Source organism: Barbus barbus, assembly GCF_936440315.1.
Source record: "Barbus barbus genome assembly, chromosome: 18".
Classification (NCBI taxonomy): Eukaryota; Metazoa; Chordata; class Actinopteri; order Cypriniformes; family Cyprinidae; genus Barbus; species Barbus barbus.
The window spans coordinates 5554424-5582023 of NC_136746.1; the positions used below are offsets into that span (position 1 = coordinate 5554424).

Genomic DNA, 27600 nt, shown 5'->3' on the forward strand with positions numbered 1-27600 from the left:
AATTTAGCACCAGCAAGCTTGTTAGCTAGCATTAGCTAACAATATTTACTTATTTTCAGTATGGTAATGAATAAACATTCATATCTGTGTACTCAGCTAGATTATCCAAACAATATGAAAAATTATACTGTTGATAAACAATATAAAAACAGACCTCACATAGGGCTAAATGCGTAGCATTTTAATAAAACTGATAATGTTACAGCAGCAGGAACGTGCATGAGTTATTTTATTTAATCTGTGTTATTTAATGTTTTGTTTTTTGACCTAAAACATAGAGACACTGACATCGATCTGTCTGCATTCAAGCATTTCAGTGAGCTTAAATAGATCACCCTTTACAGCAGATTTACTTCACAGACAACTGACAGTTTTGACCTAAATATGATTTTCGGTTACAATAATTAATCCTAAAATTTAACATTAGTAACTTACTTTTCGCAGCTTGTGAGTTGAGTTCACTGGAGACTCGCTCTAAACGGTTCCTTTGAATCAGTGAGTCGACTCGAGAACACCTGCGATCGGATCATTCCAATTCGTGAATGAATCATTTGGTTGAGAACCGATTGAACAGGTTCATTAAAAATAATCAGTTTGTTCGTGAATCAGACACCGCTTCTGCGTCTCGTGATATATTATAAGGAGTAATGATATGTTTTATGAAATGTAGTGAAGTAAAAGTTACTCAAAATAAAACTACTCCAGTAAAGTACAGATACTTGAAAAATGTGTACATTGTATGGGTCAAAATGGACAATTTTTTATCAAAAATCATAAGTATATAAAGATCACGTTCCATGAAGATATTTTGTAAATATATTAACTTAATTTTTGATTAGTGAAATGATTAGAAAAATAGACTTCATTTGGACAACTTTAAAGTTAAATCTTTTTTTTTTTTTTTTTCACCCTCAGATTCCAGATATTCATATATTTGTATCTCAGCCAGATAGTGTCTTACAAACCATACATCAATGGAAAGCTTAGTTATTCAGTTTTCATATGACGTATAAATCAGTTTCGAGATTTTATGACTGGTTTTGTAGTCCAGGGACACAAATACTTTTGTGCAAAAATAGGGACTTGGGATGTCCTTGCTTTTTAAAGTGAAAGAACAGAACGACTGTCTCCATGCTGACAACATTAATAACGACAGGTATCTAAACAAACTGTACAAAAATGGAATTAAACGGAGTAATTTTTTATCTCTTTTTTTTTTTTTTTTTACACTTTAGATGCTAAGAATATGCATTTGTCATTTAAAGAAAAATATATAAGAATTAATTAGCACATATTTGTATGTCGGTCAGAATTTGACGGGTACTTTAAAACGCCCGCCTCCTATGTTCGGATTGGCTATCGAGATTTAAAAGCTGTCTACGATTGGTCAGTTTAGGGTCACTCATTTTAGTACGCCCAACCATTGTGGGCAGAGATGAGATGAAGGGCGGGGCTTATTGGAGCACGGGTAGGGAAAAGTAACGTCTGGTTTGTGTCAATGCTGAACTTCGAGGAAGTGTTGAATAGTTTCAGATAAGTTTCACCTGTCGAGCAGCGATGGACAAGTTGCGTCGTGTACTGAGTGGACGAGATGAGAATGAAGAAGTGGGACTTACAGCACAGGTATTGTGTTTATTTGCAGTGTGTCTCCGTCTGTAATTCATAGGCCCTGTAGAGTTTATGTAGATTCACATTAGTGGTATTTTACCTTTCTTTTAGTTCTTACAAAAGTGCTATGATACAGTAAAGGTAGCAGATGCTAATAGAAAAATATCATATTTATTCAGCAAGGTACTCAAAGAATAGCATGCTAGTATGTTATATTACCATCATGACAGTGATAAACAACAAAAACAACATGATAGTGCCATATCACCACAGTACTTTTTAGTCAGTGTAGTGTTGCTCTTGAACCGTACTGATATTAGATGTTTGTTTGCTAATAATTATGTGATAATGATATTTGTTAACATTGCTGATTTTACATGCTTCCTGATGGGAAGGATCACGTGAGGTAAGGTCATGACCTCTGGATGTTGTTTCGTTTCTGCAAGCCAGTCTGAAACTGGGCTTTAAACACTGTTAGTTGTTTTTCCTTTTAAAATAACACTGTTTTGCATACAATAGTGTCTTAAAGGGTTAATATCATGAGGTATCGCATTTTATGGGATCCCGTTCATACTTTCCACACATACAGTGCTGTGATGTGTTGTTTTTAGTTATATGCTACACATCTATTCCTCTCTAAAGTACCAGCCATTCTGTTAATCTGAACAGTTTAGGGTGTAATGCATGCATGGTCATCATGGGAAGCTTTATAGGGAAAAGCAAGAACAATAGTACATTTTCTTCCTGTGGGTCTGTGCATATATAAATCAAGAGGCATTTTTATGAATCAGATGAGATACGAAAGCTAAAAGCATGAACTCTTGGTCTTTGTTTGTGGGGCATTATGAACAATGTGACATCCTGTGATTCTTCTCTGTAGATCATGGACGGCACAACACTCAATTTCGGCACACGGGTGAAGTGGTTTGTCATTTGTTTTGCAGGGGGAGTCCTGTGCTCAATACTTGTGAGTTAACTTTCCTCATTATTTCCCCATTATCTGTCCAACAATTTGCAGCCATACTGGCCTAGTTGATTTCTAAGCCTCTCAATCATTTGTTGTTGCGTTACTCTTTAAGGAATAGTTCACCCCAGAACTGTAACTACCATAGACATTGAGGGAGACGAGTGCCCCTCAATTATAAGAAATGACCAAAATGTTTCCTCCAATTTGATGTTTGACAATATTTGACAAAAGTTACATGCCATTTTTGATGGCCAAATTGTCGCTCAATTGAATGTGATTCAATTGAATGTGATGAGACAAGGATTTTTCCATTTTTATTATTCATACAAACAAGATTGAATGTCTGCAAATACTTTTTTTTTTTTTTTTTAAATGTGCACCCAGTTAAGATTGATTACCAAAAATCTTAGTTTTTACAGTTCTTTCTTTTCTTTCTATGTATTCCCCTAAATCCATTTAAAGTTGGGGTATGTAATTTTTCAAAAACGCTTTAGAAAACTGAGTCGGGGCCGAGTACCAAAACAAACTTGTAGCCAATCAGCAGTAAGGGGGCGTGTCTACTCATGATATGGAGGAGAGAGCGTTCAGTGAACAGCTGAGCCGAGCGACAGAAAGATAGAGATGGTGGATAAAAAACAAAAGAGGAAAATGTCTGATAAGTCAAGAAGTAGGACCCGTGTAAATATCGGATCAGCTTTCCAGCGCTCGAGAGAACTCAAGGAGCGGAAGGCGAGTGGAGATTGCTAGGTTTAGGGGTGGAGATGGGTGGGTTTAGGGATCAGGGGTGGAGATGGGTAGGTTTAGGTATATGTAAGGTGGGAGGAGTTGAATCTAGATCCAGCCACCCCCCCTGCCATCTCCGGTACTCGGGCAAAAATCATGTCCATGGATGAGCTAATGTATTAAAGACTTATTAAGGTCACTGTAGTATGAAGCAGGGTGGGGCTTAAAGTCGTGTGTATGTAGAAAAAAGCGTATGTAGAAAAAGTTATAATGCTACTTCTGTGCGTTCTTCACCTGTCTAATGAAATATTAAAGTGTATTTGGAGTTTCTATGTTTTCTACAATTTGTTAAAAAAAAATATTTATATATTTTTTATTATTTTTACAACAAATACAACACAAAAGTGCCAAGGGTATGCACAAATTAAAAAGTACATATTAACTATACATGTGTATATATATATATATAAATCCCGCAAATAAATAAAAATCAAATAAAATAATGAAAGGCCTTGCTGAATCACAATAAATTAAATATACCAAATAAATACAGTTTTACAGCCTTTTTTTGTTTGTACTCTCCTTAATGGTGCTTATATAGATATCGAATTCCTTAAGTACCACAGAAAAACGTGGTTTCTGATTGCTGAATTTACAACGATGACTATGAAGCTTAACAAGTATAATCAAGAGATTGATAAATGTAAGCCACATTTTCAAACTTCTTGTAATAGCTAAAAAAAATATATATATTACATGTTCATATAGTAAAAGAAAATTGCACAACACTTTGTCATTTATAAATCTAGAGACCTCCCACCATAACCTCTTTGTATATTTACAATGCCAGAAAATATGAGCTATTGTTTCTGAGTGTAATGAACAGAATGAACAATTTATATCTATATTTTCAATAAATCTGGTACATTTGTGCAGTATCTTAAATGAAATTTAATCTTATTTGTAATGAGATATTTATTAGGTAATACCCAAACTTTCTTCCAATCAATATTTCCGATAAACGTAGACCAATAGAAAATAGCACTAGGTTTACTAACACTCTTTTTGAAACAATAAATGTATAGCCTTATTATTGTTATTATGTTTTTGCTAGATGAAAAACAAATTCTGCCACAGAAAGAGTCAGCAGGGTGAAGTAAAGAAGCATGTTGAAAGTATGAAATACGTCTACATAAAGACACAATACTAGAAGAGATAGCTCCAATAACAGAGGCATATTCTTTTGGCGTTACAGGAAAATTAGAATATGAAAGAAGTTCATCATAAGTCATTAAATACCCCTGAGAATTCAAAAACTGTCCTACCAAAAGAATCCCTTTATCAAACCAGGTTTTCATAAATATACTCTTGTGTTTATACAGAATATTACTATTATTCCAGATATAATACTGTTTTCTACAAAATAAAACCGGAAAGTCGAGGGTGTATGACGTCACTAGTTAAAATTGCTTATTTCTCTGGGTTTAAACATTCTTCGAAGCATTTGGGATAATGGAAGTACACAAGTCAGCAAAATATATAACACTGTTCTTTAATTTAAAAATGATGAAATGCTAAGCTCTTGCCATGCAATATATATACGATTGTGAATGTAATTGAGAAGTTTGAATAACAGGTTAGATTTTTGTGTTTCTCACACACGCACAAAAAAAAAACACCATTGCTTTTTGCAGTACAACCCATGTGAAACCATGATCACAAATGGGTGAATTGCGCGCACTAATGACTCCACCCTGTTCTTCTTGCCCCTGCCAATTGCTTTCAGTTGGTGTGTGGTTCGGCCGCAGCAGAGTGATAACACATTACTGATAACACTTACAGCGGCAACCATAAACTATGCTGTACATCATACCAGGGAGGATTTTTTTTTTAAACTATAGCATATGTGAATCAGAAATCCACTGAAAATCACTTTGACACCTGTTTGTGGACTGCTCACTGCATGCAAACATGGTTAAAAAGTTAGTTGTAATAAAAGCTCTAGCTTCACTTAAGATACCACTTCATGAGTGTGATATTTTTGTGATCGCATGCAACAACATTCATACAGTTTGAAATGTGATGTAAGTTCCAAACACTAATTGGGGCCACTGTATATTTTATGCAGCGCAGAAGCTTTGTAACACCACTAGGTGGCAGGACTGCTTAATTTGTTCATGTACAAACTTTGAATTTGATAGTGGATTAATCAAAGTGGTTTTCTTTAGCACAGACAGGTTGTTTCAGAGAAATGTTTGAAAATTTACTAAAGTCTTATTACATCTGAAACAGGGAACTGCACTCCTCTTCTTGCCCAAAGCTGGTATTAATTTGTTTGCTGTATTCTACACCCTTGGAAATATTGCAGCAATTTCAAGGTAAGTGTAATTATGGCTGGGTGTTGGGCATGCATGCAATGGATCAGTCTCTTAAATGTTGATTCAGTGTCATTAGTGATTAGATTTACTGTGTATTAAGTGCTTTATAGTTTTGACACTTTCTACAGATATAAAATAGGTAAGAGGCACAAATCCCACATTTTTATTGTGAATATTATTAGGTACATTTACCTTTACATTTACTCATTTAGCTGACGCTTTTATCCAAAGCGACTTACAATTGCTATATATGTCAGAGGTCGCACGCCTCTGGAGCAACTAGGGGTTAAGTGTCTTGCTCAGGGACACATTGGTGTCTCACAGTGGATTCGAACCCAGGTCTCTCACACCAAAGGCATGTGTCTTATCCACTGCGCCACCACCACCCTAGGTATGCTACATAAAATGTTATCAAACAAAATCAATAATTAGTCAAAAATATTAGTGTCGTCGCCTGGATGGCATGTAGGCTTCGCCATTCGAATCGACCCAGCTACCAAAATTATTGTAGCAATCACACACACACACACACACACACACACACACACACACACACATATATATATATATGCACACATGTAGCAAATGTCAGCTGATTGTTGTTGGGTTTTTTTTCATTGCAAAAAATGCAACTATTATCACCTAGTTCTTTATTTAAAGTTGGTCACAGCATGTAAATGATGTATACATGCATACATCCACATGCATGCTGCATACTCACTGCCCTAGGCCAAAAAATGTCCTAAAATGGACCTGGACGTCAGGAATTTGTTCATGTCTTTGTTACATGTCAGCTGATTGCATAAAGAGGCTGGCAGGATTAGTCCTCTAAAACCATGCATTTGGTGTAGTTTCATAACTTTGTGCTTTGTCAACGCACCATCTCAGAGGATGGCAATATAACACTCTTTTTCAAGTTGTCAAAGTCTTCTAACTTCCCTTCCCTTGTAACTTTCTCTGACTCCCATTGACATGCATTGTCTTTTAAGTAGGGCTTAGATGTTTGTTCTCCTCTTACAGTGTTGTTGGGTTGCCATGTGGCAAGATGTTCTGTTCTCAAAGACTGAAGCAGGTCTGTCTGGTTCTCTGAAATCACCAGCAGGCTGAACGTTCTCAGTAATCAGTACAATATTTTAAATGGACGATTGAATTGTCTCTTCATGGTCTAGTTTTGAATCAGTTGATGATTCATTTGTCAGTGTTTATTGACAGGTGTCGTTAACTTTTATTATTACCAACAGGAAAGATACAAAGCACTAAGAAAGAAACCAGGACTTCTTGCATGGTGAGCCCTGACCCCTAGTTACAGTTTGAGAACGAACAATAGCCTAACAAAGTTCATCAAGGCCAGATGATTCCTGCTGGTCATGATCGTTCACACCATGGCTGTCATGAACATTACAACTGTCAGCAGTTGTAATGTCGTGAATAAAAAAAAAAACTATATACAGTATCTCACAAAAGTCAGTACACCCCTCACATTTCAGCAAAACTTTTAGTATATCTTCTCAAGGGACAATACCACACAAATGAAACTTGGATATATTTTAGAGTAGTAAATGTGCAGCTTGTATAGAAGTACACATTTACCGTCCTCTAAATATAACTCAACATATAGCCATTGTTGTCCAAATAACTGGCAACAAAAGTGAGTACACCCTAAGTGATAACAGCTATACATTGTTTAACCATGCAAAGCCACATGTCCTATTCATCATGTTCATGTTTTTGTCTGCTTGACAGGACCATACAAATGTGTGTATCTTGTTTTAGAGCAGTTAACATTTGGTGCTTTGAGTACAATTCTCTCAAACTGACCACTGGATGTTCAACATGGCACCTCATGGCAAAGAACTCTCTGGGGATTTGAGAATTAGAATTGAGATCATCAGCTCGTTAGGAGAGAGATCCATGAACTGAACTAACAAGCTGATGATCTCAATCAGGTGTTAAGCAAGGGAGACATGCAAAATTTGCAGAGCAGGGGGCCTCCAGGACTGGAATTGAGAACCACTGCTTTAGAGGTTGCAGAAGCGGAAGGTCAGCCTTTCAGTGCTCAGACCATACGCCACACACTGCAACAAGGCGGTTTGCAGGGCCATCGTCCCAGAAGAAAGCCTCTTCTGAAGCTGGCTCACAAAAAAGCCTGCAAACAGTTTGCTGAAGACAACCTGGCCAAGAGCTTGAATTACTGAACCATGTCCAGTGGTCTGATGAGTCTAAGGTAAACTTGTTTGGCTCAGATGGTGTCCAGCATGTGTGGCGACAACCCTGGTGAGGAGCACCAAGAAAACTGTAACTTGCCTACAGTCAAGTACGGTGGTGGTAGCATCATGGTATGGGGCCGCATGACTACTGCTGGTACAGGGGAGCTGTGGTTCATTGAGGGAAACATGTACTGTGACATTCTGAAGCAGAAGATGATGCCCTCCCTTCAGAAACTGTGCTGAACGGCAGTTTTCCAACATAACCACCCCAAACACACCACCAAGATGACACTGCCTTGCTGATGAAGCTGAAGGTGATGGAGTGGCCAAGTATGTCTCCAGACCTGAACCCTACTGAGCACATGTGGGGCATCCTCAAGCGGAAGGTGGAGAAGCACCATGTGTCTAACATCCAGCAGCTCCGTGATGTCATTGTGGAGGAGTGAAAGAGGATGCCAGCAACAGCCTGTGCAGCTCTGGTGAACTCCATTCCAGGAGGATTAAGGCAGTGCTAGATAACAATGGTGCCCCTACAAAATATTGACACTTTGGACACAGTTTTGACATGTTCACTTAGGGTGTACTCATTTTTGTTGCCACCTTTTTTGACAATAATGGCTGTATGTTGAGTTATTTTCAGAGGACAGTAAAACTTTACTGCTATACAAGCTGCACATTGACTACTCTAAAATATATCCAAGTTTCATTTCTATAGTATTGTCCCTTGAAAAGATATACTAAAATGATTGCTGAAATATGAGGGGTGTACTCACTTTTGAGATACTGTATAAATTTCCCCCTTTGACTTTGGGATGAAATACTACCTGGAATATTTTGGATGTAAATGAAGGGTAATGTAGCTAAAATTCCAGAAAAGCATGACATTGCAGTCACTTATTTCCAGTCATGATGCAGGAACCAGGAAGACAACCAGTTAGTAACCAGGGCAATGAGATGGAAAAGTGACCCAGAAGAATTCCCCTGGCATTCTCCCAGACTGCAACTCTGCATATCTGGAGACCGCTTTTTACTTTGAAAAACTAAACCCTGTGAGAAATCATTAAACTGAGCCATTCGGCCACTTCAGTAAAGATCCGATCAGGTTTGATTAGTAACCAGACTCTGTCCTTAATCACAGACTTGTCCTGACACAGCTACAGAAGTGAAGTCTTTAGAGTGAAGGGTCATGCTGTCTGGGTTACCTGCTTTAAATGCACAACATTGATTCTGGGCATGGTAGCGGCTTGGAAACCTACTGGCATGACATATTAGCAGGTAGCATCAGGAAACCTCATTTAAAGGCCGTGACCCAGACTGAAGAGATGATGCAGATCATGGTGTTTATTTACTACTCTGCATTTACATAGAAGACCTGTTGACAATATAGTATTTTCTTTTTTGCAATATAGTAATGAGAATGATGTTTGAGTTGTTTTTGGCATTTTGTATTTTTGGGGGGGCTCAATTTTTATGACAAATAAATAATCCTAAAATAGGTTTCATGTTCTTCTAAGTGAATATCGTCAATTTGATTTCACAGATACTATTTAAACTAAACTGAGCTAGACAATGACATCACTGAATTCAATAATGAAATGACTTTAACTGAAAATTGAGTGTTTAATCTTATTATTATACATTACTGACACTCTATCCTCCAATTTGATACTGTTAAGTGCTTCGACACAATCTGTATTGTTAAAAGCACTATATAAATAAAGATGACTTGACGTGAAGAAAAATATAATTTTTATTTCTTTTGAAAAATGATCTGAGCATATTCTTGACAGGTTTTGTGAATGCAGACCGTTCATGTTGTACTTGGTCTTTGTTTTTGGCATTTAGTTTGAAGGAACTCATACGGTAGAGGACAAGCAAGCGAGCAAGCCCTTTTTCTTCTGTAGGCTGTTAGACTGCGTTTGAAAATGTCAGATTATGGCCGCCAGATTCAGATGTCAGATTCCATGCCTGCTCTCGTAGGAGAGAGGATGACATCATGACTGGCTCATGCATTAGTGTTTCTGTGATCTAATGAGTGTCCTGGTTCAGGTGGCTTGAGTAATGCAGGGGAGATGGGTTCAGCCCCCTGGGACCTGAGCACAGACCATCTACTCTCAGCAAGTCTGGAGTCCGTCTGCGTTATTGTGATGCTAACTGATTTTGCTGATGTCGCACAGCATAAATTAATAAAAATATATATATTTTTATTAATAATTAAAAATTAATATGTATCTATATAGATTCAGGAATTATGCTAATTGGTGCCTTTGGTGTCTTCCTGTCACTCAAGTGAAAATCAATAATTAAAATGTGTAGCTACTACCAAGGGCTTGGTAATATTCATGATAAATTTGTGATGATTTTGTTAAGAAACCTTAAAATAATGATTTGAATATGTTTTTAATTTACGAGACATCATATGTTCCTCCATTGACAGATTTGAGCATCTTTTTAGTTCATTTTAGTTAGTCTGTCTGAACTCTATTTCAGTGATTAGATTACTATTCAAAAATCTGATTAATAAAGTAAATAAGTTATGATTGAATGATTAAATATTATTTCAGTTTTTCTAAATCACTTTGGTTTGATTTTAGAATTTCATATCTCTGAACAATGAATTACTTATTCACATCAGATTTAAATTTGTTATTAATTTAGGCAAATTGCATGTGTTTTGGAAAGTACAATTACCTACAATTTTCACAATAACAATAAAATTGCTTGACGATCTAACCTGACACATTAAATCTCAGTTGAATCTTATCAACTTCTGAACATTCTTTCATCACGTGAGCCATCACATGCAAAATGATTCAATTATCAAAATCTGTCAGATATGCATGTATATTAAATAAATAGCATGGAATGTTTTGTTTGCATGTAACACTGCATACAACTGCGCATATTGTGTACTATATAGTATTGTAGTATTTTACTTATTGTTGACATCTGTATAGAAATAAGTTTGGAGAAAATGCATGAAAGTGGGAATATCATCAACATATTCTTTTCCTAAATGATTAATGACTGATTAATGCACCTAATGAGCACCTTTGGTGTTTACTGTGAGTGATGGGTACATGTGCCTTGTGAAGTGAGCTCATTCTGTGTGTCTGTTCTCTATTCACAGCACCTGTTTCCTGATGGGCCCATTCAAACAGCTGAAGCGAATGTTTGAGCCCACCAGGCTCATAGCCACTATTATGATGCTGGTAAGAAAGCCTCTGGCTCACCACACTGCGTCAGCACCGGAGAGCTAATGAGAAAAGACATTTTGGAAAGGCGAAAATGTCTTTTCGTAGCAGAACAGTTGACTCATCCTTGTTAGATATTCTTTTTACCTTGTCATTATATTAGATTACAAAATGTCGAACAAAGTGTATTTAAGAAAATAACAATGCACAAGCACACTTTTCAAACAAACCATTTTATAAGATGTTTTTATCTATTATATATATATATATATATATATATATATATATATATATATATATATATATATATATATATATATACTGCATAGGCAACAGTTTGCCTGGGACATTACAGATATACACATGCAGGCTGAACAGAAGGAATGCTTCAGCCTTTTACAGTCACAAATCTGGAGGCTCTTAAAGGGACTACGAGGCATTAAGATATTCAAAGCTCTGCTGTAGTAATCCAGAAAAATCACAGTGGCTCTGTGTGACACTTTCCCATATAATCTGTATTTGGACCGAATCTGTTCACACTTGCTCCTGCACAACACAATAGGAAGCTTGTTGTAACCAGACTACCAAATGATTGCTACATATTTCTATGCAGAAGTATGATGGGCATGTTCTTATGATGTTGTTTATGATTGCAGTTCCCATTCAAATTTCAAAACATGTTATTAGATTCATTGTTTCCACCTATATACAAGCATAAACATCTATGATCATTGTTTCTTAACCTGTGTGTGCTTTTCCCCAGCTATTCCTTGTGTTGACGTTATGTGCAGTGTTTTGGGTAAGCTTTCTTCATAACAGGTTTATTGCTGATATTTGGTTGACTGTTCACGTTAGAAAATGTACATTATTCATATTTTATTTCTCTTTGTTGCAGTGGGGCAAAAAGGGTCTGGCGATCATCTTCTGCATTTTGCAATTTTTGGCTATGACATGGTAAGTGATAGACTGTCAATCATCTTTAAAAACAATATGCATGTATATTTATAAGATTTGTTTCAGATAATCAAAATGATTATTGTTTGAAACAACCTTTTATGTCTTTGTTAAAATGTTTGTATTACTCAGAGACATTCAGTTTAGTAGTTTATGTTTAGTGGATTACATGTTAAAGATGGTTTCTAAAAGATTTTAAAGTAGTTGTTTGTACTGTTAGTGTAATTGAAAGTAACTAGAAAAGGCTTTGTTTTTAAAAAATAAACCAGCTTGGCAAAGCCTCAAATTAAATAAATTTCTAAGTGAATGAATGAATGCATAATCATCTCCCCTATAATTACAGATTCTGCCTTTTTTATATAAATTATGTTCTTTCAAAAGTCATGCATTTATACATTTAAATATAATTGTTTTAGTTATAATAGATTCTGCATAAATCACACGTTTCATTTAGTTTGGCATCTAAATGTGATAATATGCAGTAGCCTAGCCTGCTGACCTGTCATCTAAAGATAAAGTTTCATTGTATTGGTGATATCATGATATTAGTGTTTGTGTATATGTATGAGTGTTTCATGAAGCTTATCCTGGAATTTAACTATAGGCCAAATGCTAAATCACAGTAGCAGCTAAAGACCTGAGCACTTTCGTTAGTGCTGTGCCCAGGGTACCTAAAACAAATTAGCAGCTTGCTCTGCTCTTCCCTGGAACCCTGCTGTGTGAACATCTACTAGTGTAGGCTGATTACCTGTTAATTAAACCATGCATGCAATTTGTCATCAATGTTTGGCTGCAGGTTTAGAGGCAGGTGGCTGAGTCTTGGCAAGGTGAGAAAGTGGACCAAAAATAGGCGCATGATCAGAATGAGTGATGTGACTAATGAGAGGAGTGATTATATACTGTAGGTAGATTATTGTAGGTGTATCTGATGGAAGATGGTGTTCATTAAGACTAAAGTAAAACGTTCTGTCAAGAAACTAAGGAAAAAATGCAAGCATTTTATTATTATTTTGCAGACAAAAAAGCTATTTTGTATTGTCAGCAGTGTAGCGATGTATGAAGTACAGTTCGTACAAAAGCCAAACCAATCAGCTTTCTGTTGCTCATTGCGGTGAATCCATGTGAACAAACTGTTGATTTTGGAAATGTTTTGTCCTTATGGGAAATTCTCAATCTAGTTTATACTCTTGAAATGACTGGATTTGACCAAGGACCTCCAACTTGGAGGTGAGTGTGGAGGAAATTATGGTGTTAAATTGGCATACTTGTGCCAATGGATCTCCAGCTTCCTGAAGGACAGACAGCAAGTCGTACGGATGGGTAAACACACCTCGTCCTCCATCACCCTAAGTACTGGAGCCCCTCAAGGTTGTGTTCTGAGCCCCCTGCTGTACTCACTGTACACTTATGACTGTGTGGCCACTTCCAACTCCACCACCATCAAGTTTGCTGATGACACTGTTGTGTTGGGCCTGATCTCAGACAACGACGAGGCGGCCTACATACAGGAGATAGTCTACACCTGAACATCAGCAAAACTAAGGAGCTGATAGTGGACTTCAGTACGAAGCAGGAGCGGTCATACCAGCCGATCACGATCAACGGGACTCCAGTGGAGAGAGTGGACAGCTTCAGATACCTGGGTGTTCACATCACACAGGACTTGACTTGGTCCTGTCATACCAGCACCCTGGTGAAGAAGGCCAGGCAGCGTCTGTACCATCTGAGACGCTTAAGGGACTTTAGACTTCCCTCTCGGGTGCTTAAGACTTTTTACACCTGCACCATCGAGAGCGTCCTGACGGGCAGCATCACTTCCTGGTTCGGGAACTGCACTATGCAGGACAGACGAGCCCTCCAGAGGGTGGTGCGTTCAGCGGAACGTACCATTCACACCGAGCTCCCTGACCTGCAGGACATCTACAGCAAGCGGTGCCTGACCAGGGCCAGGAAGATAGTGAAGGACCTCAGCCATCCCAACAATGGACTCTTTTCTCTGCTGCATTCAGGGAGAGAATGAGGAGGAGCTTCTTCCCGCAGGCCATTCGGAGTCTTAACCTCTCTCCACTCTAATCACATCACCCCACACTTCCACTTTGCACATTTTTCAATTACAATCTGCACTAATTTGTAGAAGGTTACGTAAGGATAAATGAGTGGGACTTACATACCATTTGTCTTTTGTCTTTAGTATTCCTTTTACTCACTTATACACTTTACTGCACTGCACAGCACACGGACACTTTATCACTGACATACACTTTACTTTTTATAGAATCTATATAGAATCATATTCTATTTTTATTCTTCATATCCTTTTATTCTCATATCTATTTTTTATTTTATTGCTAGTTTATTTCTGTATATATGTTTACTGTACTTTTTCTATTTGTATTTTTGTAAACTCGAGGTTTTTCTTAATTTTGTCGGACAATTTGTTGGACAGTCGTACAATACATTTCACTACATGTCGTACTATGTATGTATATGTATGTGACAAATAAAATTTGAATTTGAATTTGGATTTTGCTTCCAAAATTTGCAAAACGGCAGTAAATGTGACCACACCTTTAGGTTTAGGGATTTAAACAAACCCAAAACGCTTTTAAACTTTGCACGTAATTCAGTCTGCACTGTTTTGGCCAAGAAATTAAATAATGCCTTAAATTGTGTGACTTTGGCTATTTCTGTTCTAAGCAATCAAATGATTTTCATCTGCTGGGTGTTAAAACAGATGAAAGAAAAATAATCGTAGACCTATACTGAAGGAGGGCCATATCTAGAGACTATAATAGAGAACCACATCTATTTCAATGTATCTTTTTTTTCAACTGTAAGTTTGTTCACGCTGTGACTTACATGAGGGAGCTCTTAAAGGCTGCTCACTGCCCAAGAATGATAGGTAGAGAGAGACGGACAGATGGGCAGTATTCCTGTGCCACTAAAGCTGTTAAGTGGAACTGGGCAGCAGAAATAATCTGATCCTCTAAGTGTGTCCGAACCCTTTTACTTGGCCACGAGCAGCGCACAGGTGCAGAAACAGGTGGACGAGGCTCACTGCTTCACTACTCTGAAACAAACTCCACAAGACGAGAGAGGAATGTTGTGTGTTTGTGGAGTGATTTTTATTTGCTATATTAAACCTAAATGTCTTAACTTTATATGCATTCCACACATATGGTTTCTCTCTGTTACAACTAGAAAAGTTCTTCAAAACAAACTTTGGCTGTTGCTTTGACAAAGCTATGCCTGAAAGTTTAAGAAAAATTTCAATATGTTTCAAATGTTATATTTTACACAGCATTTCTGGTATGATAGATAGTCAGAGGAACAGAGAGGAAAGTGTGTGTGTGTGTGTGTGTGTGTGCGAGCGAGAGAGAGCATGGCCATTTGAGTGCTCCTGTCTGCCCAGTTTTTCACACGTCAATGGGCCAGATTTTATTGGCCATGTAATTGCCGTCAGTTTCACTGTGAGGACATTCTCTTCCTTCACACTGTGACACAGACCACCGCCAGCCTTCCTCTGCCAGCAGTCGCTCTGGCAACCACTTTAACCACATGTATGAAGAGGATACTGGGAAGCTGTCAGTGCATTAGAATTACATTTGAAGTCAGTTGTGTGTAACAAATCCATAAACCATAATCATTTTTTTTTAATCAGCTGAAACATGGGGCTTATTTTAGGACATATTTTAGACTGTATATTCTTTATACTTTGTATTTTTGTACGATATCTATCTATCTATCTATCTATCTATCTATCTATCTATCTATCTATCTATCTATCTATCTATCTATCTATCTATCTATCTATCTATCTATCTATCTATCTATCTATCTATCTATCTATCATCTATCTATCTATCTATCTGTCAGTGTCTTATTATAAGTTTATTTATATAATTCACATGCATAAATTGTATTTATTTGTATAGAAATGAAATTAAATGTATATCAATGCTTTTAGCAAGTATGCATTAAATTGATCAAAGGTGACGGTAAAGGCATTTATTTGTTATGTTACAAAATATTACTAAAATACATCATATTTCTAATATATTAACTTTCTATTAATCAAAGAATACTGAAAACCCTGAATGTTCAAATCTTTTTTTTTTTTTTTTTGTAAACTGTACATTTGGTCAAATAAATGTAGCATTGGTGAGCATAAAGGCCTGAACACTTGAACTCTCAGCAAAAGCACATCTACTATTACGTCATTACTTTAAAAGCAAGCTGTAACTGGCATCTGTGACGTACTAATGGATTTCCTCCTTTATTTTCAGATTGTTTTGTTTTGAATCTGCTAAGCGTTTAATGGGACATTAGATATTAACACTGTGTTTGTGTTTTTAGGTACAGCATTTCCTACATTCCATTTGCACGGTAAGTAAACACCTCCTCACCTGTGTTCTTCAAAATTGATTTGTGCATTTTATTATTATTATTTAGATAATGAAATATCACTGAAATATGATTTAAGAAGCCATGTCGATGTTGTAAATTAAGGCAATGAGAGGCAGTTTATTCCAATGATTTTAGCACAATGAAGTGTACAATGTTGCCTGGCAACTGTAAAAGTTCTACTGGTAAAAAAAGTTTAAGAGAAACAATATTTACAGTTATTGTAGTCCTGCAGCTAGTTAAGTCTGATTGTATGGGCTCTATCCATCATGTGCGACACCGAAGTTAGCCGTCTGATAAATCAGCCAAACTAGATTAGCTCATACACCAGTTTAAATCCCAGTTAACTTCGTTGGAAGTCAGAAGTTTGTCTCCAAATGGAAGGGTGTCAGACTGTGACATCCTCTCTCTCTCAGTTCGTGTTTGTTGGATGGGATTGGGTTGTGTACACATGGGGAGCTGAATTCCCTGAATGAAAACATGTTGTTATTTACTCATGGCCTTGCGGCTGTTGGCCTTCACCATATGCCACTAATCCCCTGCTGGAGCGCCGCTCTCCCGGGGCCATGCAGACGGCTGCTTGTTTTTCCACTGCTAGCATGAACCCAGTAAAGTTCTTTATCTGATACCTTGCTTATCCATATCTGTTTCTTTGATTGGGCTTATTGTGGCAACCTACACTCTCTGGGAACTGGGGTGGTACCTTTCAAAAGATATACTTTAGGTAGCTTTTAGGTACTAATATGCACCTTTACGGTACCAATATGGAAACGTTTGATGCAAAGGTGTACCTTTTGAAAAGGTACCATGCCAGTGACAGCTTTTGTTTTTTTCTGAGAGTATACTGAGACTGATTTAAAGAATGTATGCTCTTACCTGTTGAAAGTTTGTTATAGCTTGGATAGACAATGTTAGTTAATACGCAGTTAACGGTTTTATTTTATTTTAAGAGGATATTATCAGTCCTTTAGAAATCTTTTCCATAAGCGTGTATGTCACGACTCCTAAAAGGGTAGGAATATACAGTATATGGAGTAAAATTAGGGAATAGTTCATCTAAACTGTAAATTCTGTCATGGTCTGCTTACTTGCATTACTTAATTTTTTAAAGTGAATATGCTGCAGAAACAGACAGAATAAAAGTACCAAGGGGTGCTGTATGTCATCCTTTTTGACTGTACTAAAGAATAAAAATACCATAATATGTTTGTGGATATTTAGAAAACATGCCAAGTTCACATGCTTTTTTTTCTCTGAAAAACAATGCTACAGCCAGTTATTCTACTTTAAAATTTGCGTTCTGTGTCAGAATGTCTGTTTTTGTTTTGGTCTGTGTGATTCCACCCACTGCCAATTTACCCAATAGTATTTCAACACCCTGGGATGCTAGATGGTGGAAAACACAGCATATTGTAGCCATGGAATCCAGCAAACAAACGGCCACAGATTGCAGGTTCTACCCTAAAAATAAACTTCTATGGCATACCATACAGGATTAAGCCCCGTTCACACCAAGAACGATAACTATAAAGATAACAATATTAGCGTCCACACCAACAAACGATATCATCTGTTTTATGCTAAGCGCACACTGATCTGCCGCTTTAAATTCTCAAGCTCGTTATAGCAGGATGGATTCTGATTGGATGTCAGTGTTTTTATCGTTCATCAGCTGGAAAACATCATTCTGGAAGTGATTCCAACGATATCGTTTCTCTATGCCTTTATCGTTATAGTTGTGGTGTGGACTCTGCTATTCTTTAATATTGAGAACGAGTTTTAGAGCTATATATTTTTCGTTATCTTTATTGTTATCGTCCTTGGTGTGAACGGGGCTCATTGCCTTCTGTTGTCAATCGTGCTCGTTCCTGTTGCATGGCTTCAATATGGCAACCGCGTGAGTGTCGAGTTTGAGGAGGAGTGGCGGGAGAAACAACTCTCTCCAATATTTTGTATTTAGACTATAGTGCAACTTCAGTGGAGAGGAAGGTTATCGGTGTATAATGAATTTTGGTCTGTTTATCAAAAAAGAAAAGAGCATCATGGGCACAATTTCCTATTTTGTACAGAAAGCACAAAATAGAAAGAAAGCAACAAGAAGAATAATGTGGTGTAGAAAATTGCAAGTGAAAGTCATAAAAAGGGGTGGTGCAACATTAATGTAAAATATAGCCTGTGGTAACACTCTAAACAAATTACAACACACAAAGCATTCAAGGGGCTTTGACTGGAATGTGGAGCATCATTGGATCTCTAAAAAAGAAAATAATCTTCATAACATATAGCATCTCTTGCTGAACCCGACAACCCCCTCCTTTCCTGCCAGAGGTGCTGGTGCATGTTTCTGTTGGATTCTGACAGCCTGGATGCCCCATCCCCCCAACCTTACGCCCTGCCTGCTTCAGAAATCAATTCCTCCTGAATGATTCCCTCTGTAATCCACCTGCTGCTTTAGTTTCATTCAAAGACCAAGCCCTTGACTCATTTTTCCATTTATCTGTAGATTTTCATCTTTAGATGCCTCTCTCACCATTGTTTCATTGATGATTGTTTTCCTTGAAATAACCGCACCCTTTGACAAGCTCAGTAATGCTGTTGTTGAGCGGCTGGGAATCATGGGTTAGGGCTCTTTTCGTTGTGTTTTTGCTGGATTAGCATGAGCAGGCTCCACGTCATGAGCTGTTTATCCTGCTGATCTCTGTTTTGAACATTAAGCTGTGCACATGTTTTTTCATGAGCATGCTGCATATCCGCAATCTAATATCGTGATGATTTTAATGCGCTTTTTATTTGGCCATTAGGATTCTTAAAGACCACGTCATTAGATTAGATTCACTGTTCTTTGTCTCTCGAGTATGAGAGTGTTAAGATGTTTACATAGTGATTTAAACAGTTCACCCACAACTTGTTTCAATCCTATATGACTTTATTTGTTCTGTGAAAAAAAAGATTTTCTTGAGTTTTATTAATTTATTTGGTCTATAATGAAAGTTTGGATCACAACAATCTTCTAAATATCTTTTGTGTGTGTGTGCCTGCTATTCATCACGTTATGGGGACCAAATGTCCCCACAAGGATAGTAATACCAGTAAATTTTGACCTTGTACACTGTAAAAAAAAAAAAAAAAAAAAAAAAAAATCCGTAAAATTTATGGTAAAAAAAAAAACAAGCTGTGGGTGCTGGAATTCTACTGTAAAAATACGGTAACAACATTTTAGGTTTTACGGTTTTAACTTAAATTTACAGTTAAATACTGTAATTTCAATTTCTGGTATAATGTTAATATACCAACCTATTGAAGGACTGAAATCTGTTTTGTACCTTTGAAATACATTGATAACCACCAAATGCAGGTGGTGATGAGAAAGTCACATGATGAACCAAAGCCCATCTCAAGCTGCTTTTAAATGATAACCTATATAGAAAGTGCACAGTGTCATTCACACAAACACTAAACACCATCATGGTGAGACTCATTAAACTGAAATATGCAATAAACATTAATTTAACAACATCAGATGTAACATACAACCCTAATAAACATAACTGATAATAAAAAACTAAGAAGAAACATACTTATTTCAAAGAAAAAACATCAAATTCAAACAAAATTTGAAATGCAACGCAGTGAATTCTGGGTCAGTTTACGGTTTTTCCCTGTAAATTTTACAGGAACTTACCGTTAACCATTTAACAGGTTTTTGTGTAGCATTTTCAGTTTTTTTACCATTAAAATCACGGTCATTTTTTTAAAGTGTAGGGAGGTAACACGGTAACATTTAAAAAACAAGCTTATAAATCATACAGAATAAATTTTTTTGAAAATTTAAACCTGCACAAAGTATCCTGTAAGGGGTAGGTTTAGGTTTAGGTGTAGTGCGATAGAAAATACAGTTTGTACTGTATACAACCCATTAAGCCTATGGAATGAACGTGTGTGTGTGTGTGTGTGTGTGTGTGTGTGTGTGTGTGTGTGTGTGTGTGTGTGCACAGTACAAATCATAGGTTCGATTCATTTCCATGTACATTTTTGAAACGGACAAATTATTAATTTCCATTGATTCAAAACTAATTCTACGATTTAGAGTAGAATCCCTCAAAAAATTTCATGGAAATCTTTGCGTGACGTTCATATATTGAACATTTCAAATACTAAAAAGTTATTTCAGTATCATTGTTATACTACTTTAGTTTTTGTTAATATTTTGAATTAGGAGTTGCTTTATTTTGTTTTCATTTTAGTACTTAAACTAAATTAAAATAAGCTTTTATATTTTTATGTAAGTTCATGTAAATTCAAGTAATAAAAAAAAAAAAAAATTATATTTCATTTTTAATTTTAGTTAATATTTGTTTTATTTCAAGTAATAACAAATGTTTTTAGTTTCAGTTAAGTATAATAATCCTGGTTTGTGTGAAATGTCTCGCTGATTGTAAACAACATTTTTTGCTTTATGGCCCAGCCCTGATATCTACCCCTCCTTCTATGTATTGTCCTTATGTGTAACAACATAACATATTTATATTTATGGGAATAATATGCTACAAAAACAATCCCTTAATGTCTCTGCTTTTGTATTAGCCCCAAATGTTTTTGCTCTCTGGTCATTAAGTTCCGGCTTATTCAGCTTTTTTGTTGAAGGAAATCCGCTTGCTGCGCTGGAGAGCCGGGGCTTCCGTTGCTCCGATCTTTCATCAGAAAGCAGGGGGAGTTAATCATCATTTATTTATGTGCTGTATGTGCAGAGCTTTTAAGGCTAAACACTAAACAGTCTCCTGATCACGCTGCTGTGTGGGTGCGTGTAATGCAGGAGGGATGAGGAACAGATCTGCAGACGTTCGTCAGTCTCCCTCCTTGTCTGTGCTTCTTTCTCTCTCTGATTCTCTGCTCTTTCTTTTAACCTTGACTGCTTTCACGCCTCCTCCACTTCCTGTGAATTTTGAGCATGACAAAGTCTGCATAGCAACACATTTAGAGAGGGTGACAGAGGCGGAGGAGAGAGGAAAAAGGGTGGAGGCTGAGGCGAGGAAGGCACTGTGACCTTGTTCTGCTGTTGCCTAGGAGACCGTGATGGTTACCTCATCTTTTAGCTCCATATCAGGACTGGCGACGTCGCTAAAAAATATTTTTCAGCCTAATAATTTCATCTCAATATTTTGTTTCCTTATAAGACAGAACCATCATTTTCGATCAAAAAGCCATTATTGCAAATACTATAAATATTCTGTTACAAGAACTGGAAGTAATCATAAGACATCAAAGAAACATGCCTAAAAACAGGACAGAAGCAGTTTAATAAAATTATCTGTAACACTTTACAATAAAGCCCCATTAGTTGATGTTAGTTAATACATTAACGTACATTTACTAACAACAAGGGTTACACTTTATTTCAAGGTGTCCTTGTTACAGTGTGATTATACCTTTAGGTACTGAGTAATATTCAGTTTAATATATGGTTAGTGTTAAAGGGATAGTTCACCCAAAACTGAAAATTCTGTCATTAATTACTCACCCTCAAGCTGTTCCCAACCCGTGAGACCTTCATTCATCTTCTGAACACAAATGAAGATATTTTGGATGAAATCCGAGAGCTGTCAGGCCCTCCCATAGACAGCAATGACAGTAATTAATGACAAAACTTTCATTTTTGGGTGAACTATCCCTTTAAAATTAGGGTTCGGTTTGGGGTTACTTGCATGTAATTATTCATAATTTATTGTTGTTATAATAGGAAGTACATGTAACGTGTAACAAGGACACCTTAAGATAAAGTATTACAACAAGCTTTTGTTGTACAAATTGTACAATACTATTGTTACAGTATTTATTAATCATTGTTAACATTAGTTAATAAAAGTACAACTGTTAATTGTTAGATCATGTTAGCCTTATTGTAAATGCTCCAAATGATCTTAAGAACAATTACTGCCCCAAAAAGTGCATTCCAGTCATCAAATCTATAACCTTCACTCCATAAGCGCAATAGGGGGTTAGTCATGCGACGGTTTCCCGCCAAAACACAATAAAATATGCAAGAGCTCTGCCCAGCTACAACAAAGAAAAAAAAGTTCAAAACAAGCCCTGGTTTTTTCAAACAATTCAATTGAATGTTAAGGTAATAAAGTGCATTAACATGCAGCTATGGGTTTATTTTGGATGAAGTATGGTTTTCATAATCAGTATTTTCATTATCCATGTTTCTCTGGATTTTGCTGTCAGCCCCCCCCCCCCCCCCCCCCCCCATCCACACGTAATACTCTTTATAGAGCCGTCAGCTGTAAACAAATGTCTTTTCTGTTTTCACAGGGATGCTGTTATGAAGTGTTTCACCTCCTGTTTGAGCTAAACTATCCAGTATTTCATCTGGCGACCAGACCTGCATAGTAAATGTTTAAAAAAAAAAAAACTTTCATCTCCAAACCACACTGTCCTCCATGACCTTAAAATATTTCCTCTTTTGTCTTAATATAATAATTTTAAATGAACATTTTGTAATATTAAGGGTGAATATGTAATATTTGCATTTATTACGAGCCTTGCTGTTTAAAAAAAAAAAATCTTTCTAAGGCTTTTTTTGGTTTTTGTTTTATTTTGTGTGTGGCGGATAAATGCTCAATATACTGCCAGTAAAAAAAAGTGCCTTGTTATTGCATATGATGTTTATGAATGAACTCGATTACTACTGTTCACTTTTGTACATAAAAAATGCATTTCTACCAAATATAATAACAAAAAATGCCAAATGAATAAATGAAATACTCAATTTGTTGTTTCATTGGTTTGTGATGTTATTTGTCTGCTTAACTGAGAGTTAACGTGTCAAATGTTCTAATCTTCTGGCTGATGTGCTCAGAGTAGTGATGTGTATAATGTTGGTTGTTTGAGCCCAGGGCAACTCAGACAGCTGTCTCACCATGCACCGAGTCTCTGGAGATCAGCTGATGGGATTCCATCCGTCTAACCTGCGCTTTCATTTGGTGCTTCATCTACAATATGTTTCTGTTTAATAAACCATTGTACAGGTTTGTTCCTTACCTCCGAGCATCACGTGTTCTTCACATGACCTAATAACCTGGAGCGGCTGGTCTGTTTTTAGACTGCCTAAGCAAGGAGGCTGTGGTTCCACAGATGCGGTTTCCATGACAACTGTGGGAGTGCTCTGTTTTCTTGAGCATCCCTCCTCCACAGCACACTTTTATGCACAATGCTGATCATGTGTCAGTAATTACCGTGGTGCGATTGTGGGTATAACTGTCGAAAGACCTATGGCTGTGAAGATGCTTTAGATTTTACACTCCCAAAAACACAAAGTGAGAATATGTAGGCCGTTTCACATCAGGTTGCAAACCATCAGTTTTCATCTTGCTTCATTTTGATTAAGATGAAAGTGTTTTGACTGTAATCTCTGTGATTTCATTCTGAGGGCAATCTGTTTGTGAGAATGAAGCTCTCTTTGTGCTGCTTAATAGTAAGGATAAGCCTATTGATTTTTCCCCTCATTTGACTGAACGCTTCACTGTGGCTGGGTGACAGAACAGCTGTCATTGTGAAATTACGAATTGCTGGAAAGGAGGGCGACGGATCAATAACGATGGAGGCTGCTTGTCTTTAGCCTCCTCTGTGCTATGCCAAGGTCACCAAGGAGAAAATATTGACAATCAGCAAAAAAAAAAAAAAAAGTGCCGTTGATTGCATCTGCTTTATAGCCGCATTCCCATACATCACTATTTCAAATCTGTTATTCTGTTCTAATTCTTTAAAGAGTAATGCTAATGTGCAGATAATCAGTGTCCCAAAACGATTCGGACAATTAAGTGCAAATTCATATTTCAGATTCAGTATTCAATATAACAGCATTTGTTGTGTAATGCTGACTACAATAAAAAAGTCTTTATAAACTTTTTCTTTAAAAAAAAAAAAGAAGCAAAAATCAAGGTTATAATTAGACTTGAATAGTAGAAGTGAATGGAGAGCAAAAATGAAGAGCTTAAAATGTAAAAATATACATTTTTTCTGTTAAAACGTGTGTATTATCTTAAGCTTTAAATCTATTCTAATTTATTCAAGCCAAAAAATAAATATAACTATGCAATGAAAAGGTTGGTAAGTGATAGTGATTTTTATTTATGTATTTGACTAAAATCATGTTAAAATAATTGTAATGTTAACGGATTGGCCCCATTTCTTCTTATGTTTTTTGAAGATGAAGAAAATAATATGGTATGAGTGTCATTAAATTTATAGAAAAACAATATCAAACAGACAAAAATGTATTTAGAAGCACAATATTTTAAGCAAATCTTTTGTTTGGTTTAAATACAGCAATAGATATAGCTACAGTTTAAAAAGCATTCATGGTTAATAATGAACTACACAAGTGGTTCGTGTGTAATGCAATGAACTTCCTTTATAGGATACATTCATAGAGGCACTTGTGTGAGCATGGCTTTGTTGTTTTTATCTTTATGCTGTGACCACGCCCCTTCTGTACGACACCACATAAAGCCCGCAGATGCCCCGCCCCTTGTCAGTCTAGCAGTCAAATGCGGCGCGCGATGGGCTACTGCGTCTAAAACCCAAAGATCCGGTGGACCGAGGCGAATGGACGTATTTCTCCCATCATTCACGCACAGGTTTCTTCATTATTTCGCGCACCGATAGCGTTCAAAATGCCTTTTCCACCGATAAACCTGCACTCGCGGATATCATCGCCTAGAAAGGAGCTGTTCAGGAAAAAGAAGAGCAGGGACAACGTCGCGCCTCCTCAAGCCACGTTCAGTCAAAGGACAGGAGACGACAAGGAATCAGAGATAGATAAACTATCCACATCGTGGCCATCGGCCAATCTAAAGCAGCTGGCACGAAGCAAGCCGACCAGAGTCCCTCCAGATCCCGAGACGGACAGCAAACATTCGTGGTTGAGCGTCCCCAAACCCTTTGCTACCTCATGCGAAAGCGTCCCGCGGTCCAGTTCCGGAGAGTCCAGCCATAAATACGCCTCCAGGACCTCTCTAGCAAAAGAAGGCGGCGAGCAAGAGATCCACTTCTCCCTCAGCCTGACCCCCGAAGCCATCTTGGTCATCCAAAAGCGCAATCTGGAAAAGCAGATGATGGCCAAGCAACAGAAGTGCTGCGCTTCCGCGGACCTGAGACACAGGCGGGTTCTCCCATCCAAGAGAGCTCAGGGCAGCTCCAGTAATAAGAGCTCCGGGCCTGTTGCCAGATTGGACGGTTCCAATGACATTAGCACCATTGTGAAGATCTCCCTCCTCAACGATCAGTACAAATATGATGATGTGGAGTACGAGGAGGAGGATGGAGACGTGGACGAGACTGTCATGAGGAAATGTAAAGAGTGGCTCAAAGGTGTGGAAAGTGCTGCTGCTTTTGGCAAAGTGGATAAACTGTCATCTCTGCCTCATCTTAAAAGCTGATAACCTGAACTAGGCCTACTTCATTCCATAACGAAACACTTTTGTGTCAAACACAAAAGTCACCTAATATGCTTTTATAAATAATGTTGGTTCACACAGAACGCGTTCTTGCGTTGGACGGAGCGCAGTGTATATAGAGACGCCTTTGTAAAGTTGAGCTATTTTCAAATGGACACACCGTCTTGAAACGCAAGGCTCATGTGCGTTTGGTTCATGTGTAGATAGAGCAACGATTAGATCAAAACAGCGCAAACGACAATAACGCGTCCTGTATGCATATGTGGCTCTCGCGCACAGGACGCGTTCTTGTGTTCGCAAACACCTGAAAAGCGCAACAGTGGACTGTTTTTAACTTGACTGTACGACTAAAAAAAAAAAAAAAAAATGCGTCGCAATGTTTACATGGACCAACAGTTAGACCAAATTAGAGAAGATTTAATGAAAGAAGGGGTTATATGTTAAGTTATTGGAATGGAGCGTTTCATCTTGACTCGCCATTTGAACCTGGTGGCGCAAGACGCGATGCGCTGGCCAAAAACGTCCATATGGCGCAGCGCACATAAAGCAACAATAGCTAAATAAACATGAACGCAACTGAACGCAAGAACGCGTCCTTTGCGCACACACACTCAGCTTTCTTAATGAACTGACTGGAATGTTTTTTTCTGCATTGAGAGGTATTACTGATCACTCAGAGAATTTTTGCAGGTTACCTTTACGCACTGAGAATCAGTAGTGTTTTTGCACATTGCTATTGTTTTCACTTTGATGGGCTGAATGACAGGTGTTTGTTTCAATCTGTGGAAGTAATGCGGAGAAGAGGATGCGAATGTCGAGCGGTGAAAAGCATCCATCCTTCCTTTGTGCCAGAAAACAACAGCCATCAAGGCGACACTCTCTGAAAGCCTTAGAATAGACACTTAATGTCTGAGACTTGTTAAAAGTTTGTGTGTAATATGGACTCAGTGACTGTTTGGTTGACGAACCAGTCGTGTACAGTATTTATTTTGCCATGTGGAGGTGTGTTTATATGCTGTGTGTTGTTCCAAGTCATTTTTAAGGGTTCTGATAATAAAAATCTAAAAGACATGTTTTTATTATTATTGAAAGATCATCTGTGAACAACCAGTAGCTTTAAAATGGCATACAACTTTACAAGGCTATATAACCTAGGCCCTATGCACGGTACAGAATCTTATAGGCCTAGAAGTGTTGCATTGATTTTATTAACATTCCAATTCTAGACATTCTAACATTCAGGTGTAAATGATTTACATCTTCAAAACACATGATGAATATGAAAATAAAACAGAAACATAAAAAAAGAAAAAAAGCTAGCAAACATTTTATGTGAACGGCAGTTGTGCGTCCTTCCATTTTCTGTTGCTAGTCATTACAAACCTTAAATGGGGAGATTTCTTATAAATATTAATGTAAGTAGGAAAAACTTGAGCACAACGTGAAGTGAATGGGCTATAAGCTATCAAAAGGACTGAGGTGAAGCTTGCGCCATGGAAACGACCCCTTAAACACAGATCAGGCCTGAAACTCATCACACTTCACTTTGAGCTCTTTCTGTGGAGTAGCTGTAACTGTGGAGATGAGTTTAACAACGAAAACATACTCAAAGTCATTTTAAAATGCTAATTCTTGAGGTTTAGGAAATTGCGTCGGTTATAACATGCATGTACAGCAATTATCACACTGTGTGTAGTTAGCTGTTAG

At 37.3% G+C, this 27600-nt stretch overlaps 2 protein-coding genes across 2 annotated transcripts; both read left to right on the forward strand.

Annotated features, from left to right (window-relative positions):
• The first annotated feature begins 1449 nt into the window (after positions 1-1449).
• On the forward strand, positions 1450-23474 carry LOC306883868 (vesicle transport protein SFT2A-like). Its single transcript, XM_079439358.1, has 8 exons — positions 1450-1623; positions 2489-2575; positions 5591-5676; positions 11014-11095; positions 11841-11876; positions 11973-12031; positions 16388-16417; positions 22748-23474. Exons 1-8 carry the CDS (start codon positions 1558-1560, stop codon positions 22785-22787), a joined length of 486 nt encoding a protein of 161 aa, XP_079295484.1. The 5' UTR covers positions 1450-1557; the 3' UTR covers positions 22788-23474.
• A 1502-nt stretch (positions 23475-24976) lies between these two features.
• On the forward strand, positions 24977-26950 carry LOC306883928 (proline-rich protein 18-like). Its single transcript, XM_079439454.1, has one exon. The coding sequence runs from the start codon at positions 25111-25113 to the stop codon at positions 25873-25875; it is 765 nt and encodes a 254-aa protein (XP_079295580.1). The 5' UTR covers positions 24977-25110; the 3' UTR covers positions 25876-26950.
• Positions 26951-27600: the final 650 nt, after the last annotated feature.